At 34.0% G+C, this 22,127-nt stretch overlaps 1 protein-coding gene across 1 annotated transcript; it reads right to left on the bottom strand.

The window, feature by feature from the left end:
• Positions 1-4,838: 4,838 nt before the first annotated feature.
• Positions 4,839-21,285, bottom strand: LOC142355062 (eukaryotic translation initiation factor 3 subunit B-like). Its single transcript, XM_075407343.1, has 11 exons — positions 21,164-21,285; positions 20,890-21,085; positions 20,641-20,818; positions 18,610-18,753; positions 17,995-18,345; positions 16,956-17,298; positions 15,609-15,810; positions 14,934-15,093; positions 10,229-10,432; positions 9,576-9,731; positions 4,839-6,225 (listed from the first exon to the last, which is right to left on the bottom strand). The coding sequence occupies exons 1-11, from the start codon at positions 21,237-21,239 to the stop codon at positions 6,097-6,099; spliced, it is 2,139 nt and encodes a 712-aa protein (XP_075263458.1). The 5' UTR covers positions 21,240-21,285; the 3' UTR covers positions 4,839-6,096.
• Positions 21,286-22,127: the final 842 nt, after the last annotated feature.

Here is a 22,127-nt window from a genome sequence, read left to right as displayed (position 1 = left end):
ATCTAATTAGGATCATACTCTATAGCATCTAATTAGGATCATATTCAATAGGATCAAATTAGGATCATATTCAATAGGATCTAATTAGGATCACATTCAATAGGATCTAATTAGGATCATATTCAATAGTATCTAATTAGGATCATATTCAATAGGATCTAATTAGGATCAGACTCTATAGGATCTAATTAGGATCACACTCTATAGTATCTAATTAGGATCGTACTCTATAGTATCTTATTAGGATCATATTCAATAGGATCTAATTAGGATCATATTCAATAAGATCTAATTAGGCTCATATTCAATAGGATCTACTTAGGATCATATTCAATAGGATCTAATTAGAATCATACTCTATAGTATCTAATTAGGATCATATTCAATAGGATCTAATTAGGATCATATTCAATAGGATCTAATTAGGATCATATTCAATAGGATCTAATTAGGATCATATTCAATAGGATCTAATTAGGATCATATTCAAAAGGATCTAATTAGGATCATACTCTATAGTATCTAATTAGGATCATATTCAATAGGATCTAATTAGGATCATACTCTATAGGATCTAATTAGGATCAAACTCATTAGTATCTAATTAGGATCGTACTCTATAGTATGTAATTAGGATCATATTCAATAGGATCTAATTAGGATCATATTCAATAGTATCTAATTAGGATCATATTCAATAGGATCTAATTAGGATCATACTCTATAGTATCTAATAAGGATCATACTCTATAGGATCTAATTAGGATCATACTCTATAGTATCTAATTAGGATCGTACTCTATTGTATCTAATTAGGATCATACTCTATAGTATCTAATTAGGAACATATTCAATAGGATCTAATTAGGATCATATTCAATAGGATCTAATTAGGATCATACTCTATAGTATCTAATTAGGATCATATTCAATAGGATCTAATTAGGATCAAACTCTATAGGATCTAATTAGGATTATACTCTATAGGATCTAATTAGGATCATACTCTATAGTATCTAATTAGGATCGTACTCTATAGTATCTAATTAGGATCATATTCAATAGGATCTAATTAGGATCATATTCAATAGGATCTAATTAGTATCATATTCAATAGGATCTAATTAGGATCACATTCAATAGGATCTAATTAGGATCATATTCAATAGGATCTAATTAGGATCATATTCAACAGGATCTAATTAGGATCATACTCTATAATATCTAATTAGGATCATATTCAATAGGATCTAATTAGGATCATATTCAATAGGATCTAATTAGGATCATACTCTATAGTATCTAATTAGGATCGTACTCTATAGTATCTAATTAGGATCATACTCTATAGTATCTAATTAGGATCATATTCAATAGGATCTAATTAGGATCATATTCAATAGGATCTAATTAGGATCATATTCAATAGGATCTAATTAGGATCATACTCTATAGTATCTATTTAGGAACATATTCAATAGGATCTAATTAGGATAATATTCAATAGGATCTAATTAGGATCATATTCAACAGGATCTAATTAGGATCATATTCAATAGGATCTACTTAGGATCATATTCAATAGGATCTAATTAGGATCATACTCTATAGCATCTAATTAGGATCATATTCAATAGGATCTAATTAGGATCATATTCAATAGGATCTAATTAGGATCACATTCAATAGGATCTAATTAGGATCATATTCAATAGTATCTAATTAGGATCATATTCAATAGGATCTAATTAGGATCAGACTCTATAGGATCTAATTAGGATCACACTCTATAGTATCTAATTAGGATCGTACTCTATAGTATCTAATTAGGATCATATTCAATAGTATCTAATTAGGATCATATTCAATAGGATCTAATTAGGATCATACTCTATAGTATCTATTTAGGAACATATTCAATAGGATCTAATTAGGATAATATTCAATAGGATCTAATTAGGATCATATTCAATAGGATCTAATTAGGATCATATTCAATAGGATCTACTTAGGATCATATTCAATAGGATCTAATTAGGATCATACTCTATAGCATCTAATTAGGATCACATTCAATAGGATCTAATTAGGATCATATTCAATAGGATCTAATTAGGATCACATTCAATAGGATCTAATTAGGATCATATTCAATAGTATCTAATTAGGATCATATTCAATAGGATCTAATTAGGATCAGACTCTATAGGATCTAATTAGGATCACACTCTATAGTATCTAATTAGGATCGTACTCTATAGTATCTAATTAGGATCATATTCAATAGGATCTAATTAGGATCATAGTCAATAGGATCTAATTAGGATCATATTCAATAGGATCTACTTAGGATCATATTCAATAGGATCTAATTAGAATCATACTCTATAGTATCTAATTAGGATCATATTCAATAGGATCTAATTAGGATCATATTCAATAGGATCTAATTAGGATCATATTCAATAGGATCTAATTAGGATCATATTCAATAGGATCTAATTAGGATCATATTCAAAAGGATCTAATTAGGATCATACTCTATAGTATCTAATTAGGATCATATTCAATAGGATCTAATTAGGATCATATTCAATAGGATCTAATTAGGATCATACTCTATAGGATCTAATTAGGATCAAACTCTGTAGTATCTAATTAGGATCGTACTCTATAGTATGTAATTAGGATCATATTCAATAGGATCTAATTAGGATCATATTCAATAGTATCTAATTAGGATCATATTCAATAGGATCTAATTAGGATCATACTCTATAGTATCTAATTAGGATCATACTCTATAGGATCTAATTAGGATCATACTCTATAGTATCTAATTAGGATCGTACTCTATAGTATCTAATTAGGATCATATTCAATAGGATCTAATTAGGATCATATTCAATAGGATCTAATTAGGATCATATTCAATAGGATCTAATTAGGATCATATTCAATAGGATCTAATTAGGATCATATTCAATAGGATCTAATTAGGATCATACTCTATAGTATCTAATTAGGATCATATTCAATAGGATCTAATTAGGATCATATTCAATAGGATCTAATTAGGATCATACTCTATAGTATCTAATTAGGATCATACTCTATAGTATCTAATTAGGATCATATTCAATAGGATCTAATTAGGATCATATTCAATAGGATCTAATTAGGATCATACTCTATAGTATCTAATTAGGATCATACTCTATAGTATCTAATTAGGATCATATTCAATAGGATCTAATTAGGATCATATTCAATAGGATCTAATTAGGATCATACTCTATAGTATCTAATTAGGATCATACTATAGTATCTAATTAGGATCATACTCTATAGTATCTAATTAGGATCATATTCAATAGGATCTAATTAGGATCATATTCAATAGGATCTAATTAGGATCATACTCTATAGTATCTAATTAGGATCATATTCAATAGGATCTAATTAGGATCATATTCAATAGGATCTAATTAGGATCATACTCTATAGTATCTAATTAGGATCATACTCTATAGTATCTAATTAGGATCATACTCTATAGTATCTAATTAGGATCATATTCAATAGGATCTAATTAGGATCATATTCAATAGGATCTAATTAGGATCATACTCTATAGTATCTAATTAGGATCATACTATAGTATCTAATTAGGATCATACTCTATAGTATCTAATTAGGATCATATTCAATAGGATCTAATTAGGATCATATTCAATAGGATCTAATTAGGATCATACTCTATAGTATCTAATTAGGATCATATTCAATAGGATCTAATTAGGATCATATTCAATAGGATCTAATTAGGATCATACTCTATAGTATCTAATTAGGATCATACTCTATAGTATCTAATTAGGATCATATTCAATAGGATCTAATTAGGATCATATTCAATAGGATCTAATTAGGATCATACTCTATAGTATCTAATTAGGATCATACTCTATAGTATCTAATTAGGATCATATTCAATAGGATCTAATTAGGATCATACTCTATAGTATCTAATTAGGATCATACTCTATAGTATCTAATTAGGATCATACTCTATAGTATCTAATTAGGATCATACTCTATAGTATCTAATTAGGATCATATTCAATAGGATCTAATTAGGATCATACTCTATCGGATCTAATTAGGATCATACTCTATAGTATCTAATTAGGATCATATTCAATAGGATCTAATTAGGATCATATTCAATAGGATCTAATTAGGATCATACTCTATAGTATCTAATTAGGATCATATTCAATAGGATCTAATTAGGATCATATTCAATAGGATCTAATTAGGATCATACTCTATAGTATCTAATTAGGATCATACTCTATAGTATCTAATTAGGATCATATTCAATAGGATCTAATTAGGATCATATTCAATAGGATCTAATTAGGATCATACTCTATAGTATCTAATTAGGATCATACTCTATAGTATCTAATTAGGATCATATTCAATAGGATCTAATTAGGATCATACTCTATAGTATCTAATTAGGATCATACTCTATAGTATCTAATTAGGATCATACTCTATAGTATCTAATTAGGATCATACTCTATAGTATCTAATTAGGATCATATTCAATAGGATCTAATTAGGATCATACTCTATCGGATCTAATTAGGATCATACTCTATAGTATCTAATTAGGATCATACTCTATAGTATCTAATTAGGATCATATTCAATAGGATCTAATTAGGATCATACTCTATCGGATCTAATTAGGATCATACTCTATAGTATCTAATTAGGATCATACTCTATAGAACTTGCTCAGTATCACTCATATAGATGAAAAGTGAGGATAAAACAAATCTGGTTCTAGTTTAACAGCATATCAGACATTAGAGCAGCCAATCAATTTGGAACATGAGGTAACAGATAAGCTTCATCATCATCATAATTGCCAATCAAACTACCTAGGTACACAACTGTACAACCAAATTTGTGTGCAAGGTTCGATAGCACATCACACAATACGTTTGTTCAGTTTTTTAACAAACAAACAAACAATAAAGTGGAGTGCATTCTACATCTTGCTCGGAGGACTCAAGTCTCCCGCAGAATATTAACAATTAAAACTTAAAATTGGACAACATTGATTGACTTACTACGATTCAAAGTACATAATAATTTAGTAACAACAGTCCGAAAAGCAATTTACACTGCTACCTAAAAAAACTGGTTTGCTCAATTCAAGACTTCGAAATGTTCGAAAACTAAATCTCGGAAATTGCCTTTCACGAAGTCATAATGATAAATAGTCATGCAATAATACCAAAGTCAAGTTTCAAGTCAAAGAAGTCATAATTACAGCATAATACCGAAATAGAGATGAAAGAAGCAATTAAAAACTTTCGCCTCCTGCAAAAATTGTGCAAAAATCTGATATATTTTCCAAAATGGTAAGAATCGAATCACTGAAACTTCTTAAATTTAACATTAACATCTCTGTATGGGGTTGGAAAATACATTGAAAAATGCACAAACAACAAAGCATCATTAATAGAAGTGTAGCAATTTGGTAGCTTCTTATATTTGCAGTACAAGTTAACATCAGATATTAAATTAACTCTCCATTTACCCAGAAAGCATGATCGTCTTTTTGTAACCATAGCGAGTGTCAAGCAAATCGGGCTTACTTTGCTGAATGAAAAGCCCATTTTCATAATAAATACAACACAAGCAAAAGTATCAATTTGTTATATTACTTAGCAATGCGCATCTTAGAACTTGAGTCAAAGAAATTTGGATGTTCAGTTCCTGCTAAAACGTTATTTGCGGCTTTGGATTAAACTTTCTTTCTTTCTTTCAAAAAGTCAGAGATAAGCTGGTGTCTGGCAAAAGTAGTCCTTTGTAACGAAATCGAAATTCACGGAAAATGTTCACGAAATTCACGGAAAAAGTTCCTCAACTAATGATGTTAATGTTCAAGATTTGTCAATCGTTGGCCAACTTTTTGAATTGATGTAATATTCGTATATCTGTAGTGTGGTGGTGATTAGACAGGTGCTGGGATTGGACTTATCTTCTTCTTGTCAACTGAGAGGGAGTCGACTACTCTGCGATGGCTGCGACTGAAGAAGTGGTTGTGGTTCCGTTAGGAAGTTTGCTACTGTTGTTGTTGTTACTATCTCCTCCCTCATTGCACACTATCACCTGCTGGTTCACCACAAATTGTATCACCTAAACAACAACAACAACATTACAAACCCATGATCAACAAACATAGTCGGCAGATTGCCGGAATAGCTGCGAAAGAATAGACCCGCGGGCCGTATAATAGCGACAGAAAGAGACAGATTTAAATTGAGACAAAAATCGACGCCGCCCAAAAAGCTAGGTAAAAACATTCAGTGATAAATTAATAAAGCTTGTTAAAATGCATCCTGCAGAAGCCTCTTATTAGGGACCTTTACTGCACATATGAATTTCTTTGACCTTAAACAAATTCAAATTAAACTTAAGTTTTAAAGTGCAAAAGTCATTTTATTGAGTGAGGTAAGTCACTTGTGATCAAAATTTAATCACGAAAATAACCTAAAAACTTTCGATAAAGCGAGTGAGAAATGACGTCACGCGCGCAAACGGCGTTAGTGAGAGGAAGAAGTCATTCAGAAAATTTGACTTTTTCAGCTTTGCTGTGTGAACAAATGTAAAACGAAAAAGAGCGTCAGAAGACGAAACAAAAAAACATAGCAGGACAAGTCCTGACGTGCAATTCAAAGAATTTTCATTGACTAAACAGAAAACTAGACCTAGAACGGACTATGAGTGGACTGCAAAAACCACTCAGAAAAAAATCCGATCAAAAAATGGAAAAAACAGTAAAAATCGAAGTCATATTGCCGCTTTCTCACTCTACTTCAAAATTGGGCGAAAAAATTTCACACTGCAAAACCGCTCGCTTTTTCGCTCTACTTCCTGTTTCGGCGTGACCAAAATCACTACTCCAATTTGACTTCAAAAATCATGAAAATGTGTGAACAGATCTTAAAAAAACATAGCCGGAAGAATTCCGGAAACGACTCGAAAGAGAAATATGCCCAAAATTATGACTAAACAACTAGAACATTATTGTGAAGCCTAAAACACCCCAAATGCCATAAAAATAAGGTAGAAGAGAAACGGCATTCAAAAACAAATTGAACAAAAAAATGAGAAAAACTTAATGAGCTTTTTTTTAATAGTACACGGAAATACAAAGCTGAATAAATTTCCTTGCAATTAGAGCAATGAAAAGCTCGCAAAGTAATGGCCAAGTCGAAATAGAATAAGAAACTTGGCTAAGATTTAAAAAAGGTAAAAACTGCAAAACAAATAAGAAAAATGGTTTAAAATTTCTCAACTTTTCTGTCATTCTTCCTTACCAAAAATGTTTTATACCAACAAAACTTTATTCAATTGGTATCTGACAATTTCTTAAGTAACAAGCTTCTAATCAAATCCCACTTAAAGCAGTAAAACAGAAAACAGGCAAAAAATTAAATTTCGTCTAAAAATCAGCAAAACTGGTCAAAAACCTCCAAATTAGCATTAAACTCAAATTAACTACTTGAAACATTCAATTCCTATCAGAACAAGCCTAAAAACTAGTACAATATCAGAATCAAATCTCATAAACATCAAAAGTTGCACAGAAACTGCTTTTAAAAGCCGCATGTGAACAAAAACTTTCGCTCGCTTAGAGAAAATTTCTTCACATATTTCTCGCTCTCTCAAAAACAGCGGTATGAACAAAAGACTTGCTTTTCGCTCCGCTCTTCACTTTTGTTCAGCACCAAAATCACTCCAAATTTTGTCACGCGTTTGATTTACCGCTTCAAAAATCATTCCAATAAAATTGATTTAAAAAAAGGACTTCGCCAATACTCCTCTTCGAGTCGTAAAAAGACAGCGCCCCAAGAAAATTCAAATTCTTTGAATTGTAAAAAAACCAAGAGCACCGCAATATAGCTCCGCTCAGCTTACAGCTTGGCAGCTATAACAAACTTTTTTCACGCGTTTCATTTCCCGCTTCAAAAACCTCTCAAATAGAATTGATTAAAAAAGGACTTCTCCACTACTCCTCTTCGAGTCGTAAAAATGTATGAACAGATCTTAAAAAAACCGAGGACAGATCTAAAAAATTTCGGAACGACTCGAAGGAGAAAATTGCCCACACTTAAGACTAAACAACTACAACAACTATTGTGAACCCTGAACCTCCACAAATGCCATAAAAAATTTGAGGAAGAATAGAAACGGCATTCAAAAACCAAAAACAAATTAAAAAAAAAACTCGAAAAACTTAACTTTTTATAATAGTACAAGGAAACAAAGCGGAATAAAAATCCTTTGCAATTAGAGCTACGAAAAGCTCCGCTCTTCACTTTTGTTCAGCACCAAAATCACTCCAAAATTTTTCACGCGTTTCATTTCCCGCTTCAAAAATCACTCGAATAAAATTGATTAAAAAAAAGAAAAATGGTTCAAAATTTCTCAATTTTTCTGCCATTTTTTCTAAGAAAAAAATGTTTTATAACAACAAACTTATATCAATTGGTATCTGAAAATTCCGCAATTAACAAGCTTCTAATCAAATCCCACTTAAAGCAGTAAAACAAAAAACAGGCAAAAAAATCATTAAATTTCGTCTAAAAATCAGCAAAACTGATCAAAAACCTCTAAATTAGCATTAAATTCAAATTAAATACTTGAAACCTTCAATTCCTATCAAAACAGCCTAAAACTAATAGAATATCATAATCAAACCTCATAACCATCAAAAGTTGCAAAAGCTGCTTTTAAAAGCCGCACGTGAACAAAAAATTTCGCTCGCTTAGAGAAAATTTTTTCACACATCAATTTCTCGCTCTCTCAAAAAACAGCGCTATGAACAAAAACCACTTTCTTTTTGCTCTGCTCTTCACTTTTGTTCAGCACCAAAATCACTTCAAATTTTTTCACGCGTTTCATTTCCCACTTCAAAAATCATTCCAATAAAATTGATTAAAAAAGACAGCGTCCCAATACTATTCAGATTCTTTGAATTGTAAAAACCAAGAGCACCGCAATATAGTTCCGCTCAGCTTACAGCTATAATAGTATCGAGCATGAAGACTCAGACTCAAATAAAACTTATAAAATATTCACTATCTATTAATAGAATGAACTCAATTCTGATTGGACAAAAATGTAAACAAAAAGTATAAATAAGAAAGGCATAACACGAATTATTCATTCTTTCTTCAATTGATTCTTATGAAACTTAGTGCTATTCGCCATCCTCAGAACTTGTGAAATTTTCACATCTTAGCAGAATACCGGACGCTTGCGAACCTAACACTTAAAAAATATTTGAAAAGGAAACATAAAAAACAATTTACAAGAGCTTTTTTAAAAAAACTGCTACTATGAGGTATCTGACGCAGTTGACATCAATTATTTCTAGCACATTTTTGCAACTATTTCTGGCATATTTTTGCAATAATTTCTGGCATATTTTTAGTGTTAATAGTAACAAGTAAGGGTTCATAGTAACAAGTATAACATACCTCCTCCTCTTTATCGGACGGGTCTATGTCGTGGTCGAGGTCCTCGAATGTCTTCTGAGCCTCCATGGCCTTCTTCACTCCTGCTAACTTCACCTTCAGGTTGTCCATTATGTCCCTGAATGCCTTCGACAGAGCACGTCTCTTGTCCAACAACTCCTGCAACATTCACACACACATTCTATTGCGATATAGCAAAATACAGCACTCAGTTCAACCTTTTTTAGGTAAAGATTACAAGCAGCCAAAAAATTTGACTTGAATTGAAATGAAGGCTCATTGATGATATACATTTCAAAATGATGCACTAATAAAAAAACGCATTTAACAAATATTTAATCAGGAAAATGCCAAAATACAAAAATGACAGTAGACAGACCATTGATTTATAATTACAAATTGAGAGAAGGTAACGAAATAAAAAATTATTTATTGGAAATTGTAAACAGAAAATTATTCTCCTATAAAACTATTCAATGCTTCAAATCCTGAATATGCATCCAAATTTTCCCAATGAAGGAACTTTTCTTACAACTAAAGGTCACTCAGCTTTTCACGGCTTCGCAGCGGATTAAAATGATCCATATCGGAAAATTTACAACAAAAGTTTATTCAAGTCTCATTTCTCTTTACCGATTAAGAACTCAATGCTTTACCTTGGAAGTCTTGGACTGAGACATCTTGTCTTGAGTCTCGAATTTGTTCTGGTACTTCTTGAAGTTCTTCTTTATATCGTCCTTCTGTTCCTGGGCAATTTGCCTGGGAGGCCGAGGTCGCCATGCGAATTGATAGAGTGAGTCCATCCTGTTCTGCTGCAACCTGCGACCTTGAAATGTCCACACACAAACCAGATTGTCGTGCTGAAACAATTCTGCTTTAGGCAAGGCTGTATAACTGATCCATCCAAAAATTTTCCGAAAGCATCCGAAATAAGTGAGTTACATAGCAGAGAGACTGCCGAATACTGTCGCGGAACAGACTTGCGTGTCGTAGAATTTAGATAGAAACCGATACATAAATGAGTTACTGATCTTATCGACACCGCATACAAAACTATTACAAAAACTTTGAGATATTTATTGGTTAATTAAATCCCACAGAAGCCTTTTCACGCTCAGCTCACAGCTGCGTAGGTATTAAAAAAGTTCAACAACATCTATCGCTTACAGTAGCTACCAATTAATGGTCCTTAAACAGACGGAAGAGCAGCGATAGTCTAGGTGGGCTGTCCAAAACGCACAGAGTGAGAACATAGAATAGCAAACTTGAAATCATTCTTATTTCTTCAACTACTGCGCATAAATAATAGCTTCCATTAATATTTGCGAATCTTGAACGGCGTGAACAATTTTTAGCAGAAAAGTTCTTAATGAAAATTTTGCTGCTTTCAAAAGAATAAAGCGACAAAATTTTTACGTCGTCTTTGTATGCAAAACACTAAAATCAACCAGAAATGCTTGATCTAGCAGTAGTCTTCATTCTTACAAGCGGTATCTTATGCAAAGATTGAATCAAATATGTGCTAATGATGACGTTTATTCAAGAATGACATCCAACTTTTTTTAAAAAAGGATATCAGCTTACAGAACACTTCTTTACAATCAGATAACTATTGTTTGAAAACAATAGTTTTATAAGTACTTTGAATAACACTGCAATCTGTCTCTAAGCTAAAAAAAAATGTGTTGTCGATTTCACAAAATTCTTGCTTTGGGAATTTGTGCCACAACAGAACATTTTTAGAAAATCACATTATACAAATTGTACAAACAACAAGCAACATCAAAATAAGACATACAACAAAGCCCATGACCCTATATGCGCAAAATTGAACAAAAAAACTAAAAACTATCATAGCAATCTAGTAAATTAAGAACCATCAATAGTAACAACTTATTATAGAAATATTGACACTACGCATCAAAAAAATGGGTACACAATACAACACTCTTGAGCGAATCAATGACTGACAAACCAAAAAGGAAGCAAACACGTACGAAATTGGCAAACACGAAATTTAAAATTCTGGAAACAAAAGATGTCAAAATTAAAAAAAAGATTGCAGCCAACTAAAGCAACCAAGGAGAAACATAGCCGGCAGATTGTCGGAAAATAGCCGCGATAGACGCTTGGGGCCTTCCATGAATTGAAACAACTAAAGAGATTAGATAGACAGATCGACCACCAGTCCTTTAATAGACCACTAGACTTTTTGGGTTAGCTTTGGACGGTCATTTTTATGAGACACATAAGCTCTATAAGGACAAAGCCCTAATAGGGCTTTTCAAAATTAGGATCTCTTTCGTTTGTGCCCCCTCAGCTTAGTGGGCGCATATTATTTGCACCCCTCAGATGCACGTGCAATATTTTTCAAATAATGAGTTACTATAAATGGCACGTGCTCTGTAACTGGGGGGCGCATAACCGTACTGGAGGCACAAACGGAGAAGATCCCAAAATTAATATTCAAAATCAAAAACTCAAGACTCTAAACATACCCGGCAGATTGCCGGAAAATAGCCGCCGTTGATTCCAATAAGCATGACTGGGATTGAAATAACAGAAGATATTGAAAAAAAAAGATTTTCGTACAAAAACATTTTTTTAAGTCCGATTTATTTTGATGGCATTTCGTAGTTGAACATACTTCTGTTTCTTAGAGAGAGGCTACAGGGGCTACTATCAATAACAATCAGCATTAGAGAGAGGTAACTAATACTTATAGGACCGACGTTCAAATAGCGGGCATCTAAAATGGGGCTTTATGGGTTTATCCCGTTTCTATTTCTGACTTCAATTTTTTATACTGACTGTTCATTTTGAATTGCTTTGCTGAGCAACTAATGTTCAAAATCACTTTTAGCAGAATGAGAGAAGAGAGAAACTAGCCTAGAGAAGTCAAAAAGATTTCACGCAAAATGTTGAAAAGGCGGCAAAATGAGGTAAAGCGAAACATTTTTTTATTCGACGAAGTAAAAAAAAATATAGGAGCGCTATAATAGCCGGCTGAGAAGATGAGGGCGGCTATTAATAATCAATAATTAGGCCATATATGTTTGGCACTACTTAGATGCACGCTATTGACCTTTAACAAGTAAATGTTCATAAAATTTAAAGTTCCATAGGTGAGTTCAGAAGTCATTTTTTTCATTTTTTTGAGTGAGGTGAGTCATTGAAAAAGACAATTCCAAGAAAAGGGGTAAGACGAAACAAAAATCTGTTAGACGAAGTAAAAAAAAACATAGCAGGACAAGTCCTGACGTACAATTCAAAGAATTTTCATTGACTAAACAGAAAACTAGACCTAGGACGGACTATGAATGGATTGGTAAAACCATTTAGAAAAAAATCCGATCCAAAAAAAACGAAAAAACAGTAAATATCAAAGTCAAATTGCCGCATGTGAACAAAAAACCACTAGCGAGAGGGCAAAATTTTGTTCAAACACCGTTTTCTCACTCAACTTTAAATTTAGAGCAAAAAAATTTCACGTCGCAAAACCACTCGCTTTTTCGCTCCACTTCCTGTTTCGGCGTGACGAAAATCACTACTACAATTTGACTTCAAAAATCATGAAAATATGTGAACAGATCTTAAAAACAAAGACAGCGCCCCAATACAATTCAAATTCTTTGAATTGCAATATTAAGAACGCTATAATAGCCGCCTGGAATTGAGGACGCGGCTATTAATAACTTATTTCTCAAAAGCAACCAATTACACCTTCAATAACGAGACTGAGAAATAAGATAACGAAAAATACAACTAATTCTCGCAAAACACAGAATAATCGCCAAAATTTTTTTTAACGAATCATCTGAAAATCACAGCAATCATTATCTACGAACTAAGAAAAATTTTGCTCAACTAATTCTTTCTTAAATAAAAATTATAGCTTTTGAAAAGAAAGGGAACAACAAAAACTTGCAAAACTCAAAAATTCGAGATTTCTAGATAAAATTATTTCTTGAAAACAATTAGTGAGAAAGTCATACAAATCATTAGCTTTGAAAAAAAATATTAAATCGAATAAAATATTTCCCAATAGCAATCTAAGAGACCTGTGCTAAGAAGACAAAATAATAAAAAAAAAATACGAGCACAAATCAAAATTTCACCAATATTTTCTGACAACAAAAAGTGTTGAAGTCATAAAGAGCATCAGCTGACCGTTGAAGAAATCAAATGCAATTGCAAATAGGCAGAATAAGATCACATATGTATCATTTTAAAAGAACTTTAAAATTAAACTTCACAGGTAGCTTGAAAAAAATCACGCTTCAAACCTACCATTTTTTGCTCCCTTTACTACTCCATGTGACGCAAACCACCACTCCGATTTGACTTCTATTGGCGTGAAAATCCAAAGTTCAAACCAGATTAAAAAATGACAGCGCACCAACACAATCCAAATCCTTTGGATTGCAAAAAAATAGGGCCAATAAAACAACCGCATGAGACAACGAGTATGTCTATCAGGAAATAAAAACCAATAAACTAAATTAAATTTTTTATTCCATTTCTTTCTGATATTAAGCTTGCCCTCTAAATTTTCAAAACTCAATTAATGTACAAACTTAAGAAAACCAGAAAACATGACTTCAAAATTTGCCGTGGACATAAAATAATTTTCGTGCTTCCCTAGAAACAACTGGCTAACGTGGGACGGATTGCTTTCAAGCCAATACGATGGGTTGGCTTTACCATTCTCTAGCTAATGCTCAGGGAGCTCCTTTTCACTGGTGACGTGAGAAGGGGCACAAATATGCGCTTGGGGCAAAAAAGGGGAGGGGTAGCGAAACCCCCCCAAATTTCCTAAAATTGTTTTATATTTCCCTTGTCTTATCTTATATTTACGGTGGCAAACTCTAAGCACTGCGCTTCTAACTATTAACTATTGTCCCCTCGGATCTTTTCAGTTTGTGCCTCCCCCACCCCAGTTACAGAGCACGTGCTATTACATAGTAAATCATTGTGTCAAGATATGGCACGTGCGTCTGAGGGGGGGGGGGGGGGGGGGGGTTACGGCACAGACGAAAACGATCTGACTCCTCAACATTTTCCATTTTCAGTGAAACATATACTTAGAGACTAGTAAAGCTCTAAGTGAACTGCTAAGTGATTTAATGATCTTTACCAAATATCAAGTTTATCAAGACGAAAGATCAAAAATTCAGTGGCTAGACGAAAAATCGGCAGCACGAAAAATCGCATTAATAAATACCACAGTACAAACATAATTGCTACGAATTTTGTTTGAGAGCAATTATAAAAAGGCGATTTGTACAGAAAAAAAAACTTTGCTATATATTCCACCAAATTGTATGAGCAATTAAAGCCCATTTTGAGTAAAAATGTAACCTTGGAAAAGAGACATCGGTTAAAGGAGGCACAGTATCTCCCGGAGGGATCCCACTCTACCCCATAGACACCATAGTGCTCTGTTTTGGTCGTGATGGCCATCGGTTCCGCATCTGTGTCCAGGAACTCAAGAGTACCAGTACTTGCCACTTGTTTGTTGCTGAAACGACACGTCACATTGAAGAACGTCAAAAACTGAACAAGCACATGATCTCAAGTTAAATACACGTTGTTCAAGTTAAACAAAATGCACGTTAATTGTGCACTTTCGGAGATGTCGAACATCAAGCCATCGATTTTTGCTGATTGTCTATGATTTATTTTTATATATCTGTTGATATTTACACTAATTATCTACATCATAATCACCTTCAATTAGATTTCACTCTCTATACATTTACGGTTAACAAACCTTTAAACATTCAAATCTCAGCAACTCTCTTTGACATAATTTGAACAAAACTAGGAAAAAAAAACATTTTTTTTTTAGGAAAACGTAAAAATTGATTTTTTGTTACAAGCATGCTTCCGAATTTACACAGAATTAAATTCAATTGGTGTGTTCATCATTCAAAAAAGATAAAATTATTGCTTAATTTAATTTGTTGCAAGTATTTATTTATTTTGTTTGACCTTTTTGGTAATCTACTGAATTTACTTGTTTAAAGAACTAACTTTTTCAAGAGTGCCAGCACAGCATATCTGCCAATGGGGCTCCAACTGACAAAGTTAGCAGCAGTTTCAACACTTCCAATCTGTCTAATACCAACACCCTTCTGTACTGAGAAGACAGCGGCTGTCGCCCTTTGGCCCTCACCCATCAGTGCAATAAATCGGGCAGAGTTAGAAGGATCCCACGCAAACTGTTGCATTGTTTCTAAAACAAATTGAAATCTGACATTTCTGAACGAAAAGGCTGAAAATCGTCTTGAGATCATCGCATAAGATTAACTTTTTAAGTAAATGAATTAACGCATTTGATTGCATGCATCGAATTGAGGGGCGAATAAACTCTTCTTACAATACAATATCCACCAAACTCAAGCATGTATATCGCTTGATTCTAAATATCCTCAAAAACTTAACCAACACAGCAAATGGATCTATTCCCCAGCAAAGCTTTTTTTAAGACCCGAAACTGGTGTGTCTCTAAATAGCGCGCTACTATGTAAAACATACCCGGCAGATTGCCGGAAAATAGCCGCCGTTGATTCCAATAAGCATGACTGGGATTGAAATAACAGAAGATATTGAAAAAAAAAGATTTTCGTACAAAAACATTTTTTTAAGTCCGATTTATTTTGAAGGCATTTCGTAGTTGAACATACTTCTGTTTCTTAGAGAGAGGCTACAGGGGCTACTATCAATAACAATCAGCATTAGAGAGAGGTAACTAATACTTATAGGACCGACGTTCAAATAGCGGGCATCTAAAATTGGGCTTTATGGGTTTATCCCCTTTCTATTTCTGACTTCAATTTTTTATACTGACTGTTCATTTTGAATTGCTTTGCTGAGCAACTGATGTTCAAAATCACTTTTAGCAGAATGAGAGAAGAGAGAAACTAGCCTAGAGAAGTCAAAAAGATTTCACACAAAATGTTGAAAAGGCGGCAAAATGAGGTAAAGCGAAACATTTTTTTATTCGACGAAGTAAAAAAAAAAAATAGGAGCGCTATAATAGCCGGCTGAGAAGATGAGGGCGGCTATTAAAAAAGGGATCCATTCTTTCTGCCCCCCCCCGTCTTTTTATACCCCCTAAAAATTATGTTGTTGCACAACATATTACTATGTAAAAATTAGCACGTGCGCCTGAGGGCGTAAAGTTCTATGCACACTAAGCAGAATAGATCCGAAAAGTAAATCTTTTCTGTTTGTGCGCCCCCCCCCCCCAGCTTAATGGCTGTATATTATTTGCACCCCCTAGACGCACGTGCCATATTTTTACATAATGATTTACTGTGTAATGACACGTGCTCTGTAACGAGATCCCGAAAAGTTCTACAGCCAAATCTAACTAACCCTTGATTTCTTGCAAATCAACCGGGATCTCTTTGGCTCCAAATGCGAACACATGAAGGAAATGGTTCACGCCCTTCTTCCCTCTCAGATCACTTTGCACACAACAGTAGTCCCCACTCGGATGCCAATGGAACAGAATTGTGTTGACAAAAAACATGGATTTTGTGCAGAGCTCTCTCCTGCTTGGAACTTCAATTACGGAAACTTTCTCTGGAACGTCTTTAAGGGAATCCTCCTTATTGACAGGTCGAATCCAGCAGATAAAATAGTTTCCCTTCGGTGACCATTCGAAGCTCTGGATTCCAGGAATTTTGAAACTTTGTTTGTCCAACAAGCCGAAAGACTAAAACGTCAAATAAACAAACATAAACAGACTAATGGAAGAATTGCTCTCGAACGACAGGCGGGTGGAAAAACATTACACCCCACCGGGATTCGAACCATTAACTTCCAACTTCATAAACATATGCCCTGAATACTGTGCTATTTGGCCCTTATTTTTGCTACGCTGCCGAGTTTATACTAGCAACAAGCTGTACGGAGTGAGAGCAACAGAGATCACTCAATAATGAAGAACGAAAGCGTGAAAAAGTCACTCGAGAAGTCAAAGAATGTTCTAGAAGAAAAGCGCAAAATGTTCAAGCAAAAAATTTGCATAAAAAAAGACCAACACGTTTACAATAATTGCTATGAACTTCGTTCAAGAGCAATTAAAAATTAATAATAATGACCCCATAAAAACACTAAATAAGGCCAGCGTGACCATTATTTGAGATGATGCAAAAATACGTATGCCAATAGGTATAATATTTAGAAGATTTGTAATAGTTTTCAATTAATTGAGATGGGCAATTACTAAATTTTAGGGGCAGGCACCTACTGGACATAGCAGCAACGCTGGCTTTCATGAAGCTAAAATAGCCTGTCTCCAGAGAACTTTTAAGCAGAAAAAGTTGCTAGTCACCAAAGAACTTAATCAATGATCATAATTTAGGCAAGCAAAAACCCTACTTAAGGAAATACATATTTAAGAACTTACGGGTGTCTCATAAACTTGCAGCATGTTGTCAACCTTCTTCGCAAAATACTTCTCATTGAAGCACCATTTGAAAAAGGGCCAAGAGTCCGAGAGAGTAACTTGGAATTTCCTTTTTTCCGTCCCTGACAAAATCTCCCAAATTATGCATTCTCCATTTCGGTCTAGTGCCGGATTCTTGAGAGTAACGAGGTACGTTTCACAGGGTGAAAAGGAGACGTAGTCAACTCCGTCGTGTTTGAACCGCATGATTTTCTCAAAATTTGAGTTGCCCCACAACGCAGCACCCTTGTTGTGCATGGACGCTAAGTACGCACCTCTCGGTGACCAGAGAACAGTGGCTTCGGTCCAGTTCTAAAAATTAAAGAATACTATTCGAACTCTCATTTTGTTTCTTAATGTCCAGATATTATATTTTAAGAAACAGAATAATTTCTAAAGGCCAGTTCACTTTACACAATTGAAAAATCTGTTTTTAAAGATGCATCAGCTTTTTTTTTAAGTCTGACCTCTATATCTTTCTGATATAGAAAAAAATAGTTCATTGTATTTTATGATCACAAGTTGTTCCTCGCTATTTAGGCCAATTCGGTGAAAAAATAAGTGTCATGAACTCACCATCTTCTCAGCCAGTACAATTGGTTGCGAATAGTTGTTTTGGATGATAGCTACAGAGTTCGTTTGTCTGTGTTCGTCGAAGTTATATACGACTGCATAGTGATCTCGGGCTTGGTCATCAGTCAACCATCCGTAGATATCTCCCTATCAAACAAACGACTTTTAAACAGAACCAATTAACGTCGGGCCAATTGCTCTAAAACGACTGGTAGGCGGTTGGCTGAGTCCGTAGCTCGCTGCAGCTTAGAGGGGATAGCTTAAGCTTGGGGAGAGGGGTGAGAGGTATGTATGTGTGCGTATCAGATCGCAAAACCAGTTGCTTTCAAGGATCGGTTATTATTAGGATTTATCTTTATTGGTCACGTAAATCATTGTAGAAGCAAAAACTCGCCGAAATTTTTTTATTTCTTTTGCATAGCAAGAATCGTAGTTGCATTTAATGCAAAACTGAATATAAAATTGACTATCGGCTGAATTGCTCTAAAAATGTCAGCGTCCGTAGTAGCAAGCTTAAATAGGCTAGCGTTACTGGCTTAGCATGGGGCATTAATAAACTCAGGTGAGGTGCAAAAATGGTAAAGGGGTACAAATGTACCAACAGCTAAAATTACATTGAACATCATTATTCTTGCTCAAAAGTTTCGGCAATCAGTACTCAGAGATTACGAAACCGCTAAAAAAAGTTCAGTAACGTAATGCCCTTGCATTTTAATAGTTTATTGCGTTTATGATGAAAAGTCAAATAGTTCAAAAGCGCAAAAACACAACAGTCACAATAAAAGACTAACAGTGCCTGACGAATTGCTAAAAACTTCACTAGAGAACAGTCTTATTCAAGAAAACAAGGGATTGAAAAATTTCAAAGTTATCTTACTGTGATGATTTCACTGGTCCTGTCATCAACGTTAAATAGGCTGATTTCAATTATTTTTATCTTCTACTTTAAATATCATTATTAATGAACCGCTATTATATTATCATAAGGTGGATGGGCACGGGCTGGGGGGGGGGGGGGGGGTTCAAAATATTTTTTCAATCGAAGTGAAATCGGTCACCATGATGCCTTTTATCTATCGCTAAATCTACAGAAAATGTCTCATTGATGAGATCTTTAACCGCCCATTTTTTCACCCGGACCCACTCCTGCTTTTCCTTTCTAATTTTCCGAAGGATTTTTTCCAGGTGAAATTCTGCTTATAGATTCATTCAAGGCTAACATCTGAATAGATCGTTCATGTTCATTTGCCCTGTCTTCAAGTAAAGTATGCTTAGTCCACCTTCTCTAGCCGGAAGAGAAAACCTTCCCATATTTATTATTGTAAGAGGTATTGCTCAACATTTATGGGAAAGATTTTTGTCTATGCTTTTGGCTTCCCGCAGCAGACTCTCATAATTTTGAGTAGTTCTTGCAATTAAAGTCAAATTGTGTTGTAGTCCATTTGTCAATGATTTGGACACATTCTTGGGGGACACTCAATATGTTTGGCCAGTTTATTAAGCATGCTAGAATAATCCGTCAACTTTTTTTCATGGAATCATTTCAGCTCTTATCGGAACCAATGACTGAACCCATAACACGCTGACCTTTAATAAGACCAATGACAAATCCCAAAAAAAATATTCTCCTTCTGAGCATATTCCGATTTTGTTATGAGATTATATTTGATTACATTATAACCAAATGCATTGCCACCAGCAAAAAATATCTAATCGAAAAATGCCCAACTAAACAGAAAACTCAGACTGACTTAGCTCTCAAACTCTTTTATAAAGCTACAGTTGAATACCCCCTTTTCTCGAACTGATCTACAGCTAAAACACAACTCAATATTTTTTTGATCTACGCAAAGGGCAATCAAACACTTGCAGGATTGATTATAATCGTTTAACTATGGCATGGGCAGTTTAATATGACTTAATTATGTATAATTTACTTAAGATTACCTTACGTAATGTATAAACACACCAAAAGAACCCATCTGTTTTTTAGAGTGTTATTAATGCGAATAGAGAGATAGATAAATAACTTACAGGATCTTTGAACTCTTGCTTTTCTGGAACCACAATGTCAGTCTCATCTGAACAAAACTCTTCAATGTCTGTCAATTTGACCGTTGAGAACGTGTGTTTTGAATCAAACTTGAAATTTTGCAATCCTTTCAATGCTTCTGCTGCTTGTTGCGCTGTTTTATATTCCACAAAAGCAAATCTAAGACATTAACAACTTCCAATTCAAAATAATTTTCATAGTGATTAGATAGAGGTGGAAAAAGTACTCACCCTTTGGTCATATTATTTTCGCCCTGAGGAAAGAAAATATCAAGAACATCTCCATAAGCCTTGAACGTTTTACCAGCATAATTCTTCAGCTTCTCTAGTTTTTCCGGGGGAACTTGAGGTACATTGTCGACTATAATAACGTTTTCGTGGAGATCTCTTTCAGTTGGTTTTCGTGCATAGAACTCTTGGAGTAATTCTAAAATTTAAAAAAAACAGTTTCAATGGAAAGTCAAACATTGAAATTCAAGGCAATTAGTTTGATTAAATTTTATACCTTCATCGTTTATGTCATCAACGAAGTCTTCTGGGTCACTGAATGCGTGATCATCTAACTCATTAATTAGAGTCATGCTTCTGAAATCACATCACAGTGTATGTTGTCACTACAATCTCTGAAAGTTCCCATTATAGCTGCTCCCATCAGCAAACAAACCTAAAAGATCACCCCCCCCCCCCTCAACACAGTAAATAAATGGCATGGCTTCTGACAAAAGTAAACGCACAACTTACAATTTTTCATTTCCAAAATTGAAATCAATTCCAGGCAAAAGTTTTGCCGCTTCCTCTCAATTCTATATCAATTGACGTATATAATAAAAAGTAATAATAAGGATTTGGAGTTAATATCACGGGTTTTCGCCCACTTTGCAGTTGTTGCTTTATTTTTTTTAGAGGGCTACAGATGCCAGATCTACATATCACTCTATAGGTACATGTGTTTTTTTCGGCGTAAGGTTTGAGGAAGAAATTCCATTAAATCATTTGAATAGTCGCTTTGGGGATAGTTCCAAAACCTTCATTTAATCGAATAGTGCAGTTGTAGAGCAGTTTCGTTCGAAAGAAATTTTTGTTGGTTTTATTTAATCGAGGTTCCGAAAAATGAAGTTCGCCTCGGATGTTATGCCGCATAGTTTCATTTTTTTCTCCGTCAAAATCACTAACTTTTGTACGTCAAAACATATAAGCATTTCAACACACAGGCTCAAAGGCCGAATATGTAATGCTATTAACCTATTACTAAACCAATTGCGAAACTATTATCAAATTTTTTGCATGGTGTTTCCCCTCTTTAACAAAGTTTATAATAATCTGAGAAGTGGACACAGCAATTAGGGAAACATCCAGTCTATGCGTTTGATTTGATTTTGCAATTAGGACTTGACGTTATATCAACTTTAATCTGCAAAAATCTCCCACTGCTTCAATTGATCCCCGCAGCAATTTTCAATCAAGTTTAC

This window comes from Convolutriloba macropyga, unplaced genomic scaffold, assembly GCF_964194025.1.
Source record: "Convolutriloba macropyga unplaced genomic scaffold, txConMacr16.3 SCAFFOLD_3183, whole genome shotgun sequence".
NCBI classification, from domain to species: Eukaryota; Metazoa; Xenacoelomorpha; order Acoela; family Convolutidae; genus Convolutriloba; species Convolutriloba macropyga.
This window is presented reverse-complemented; position numbering and strand designations above follow the sequence as displayed.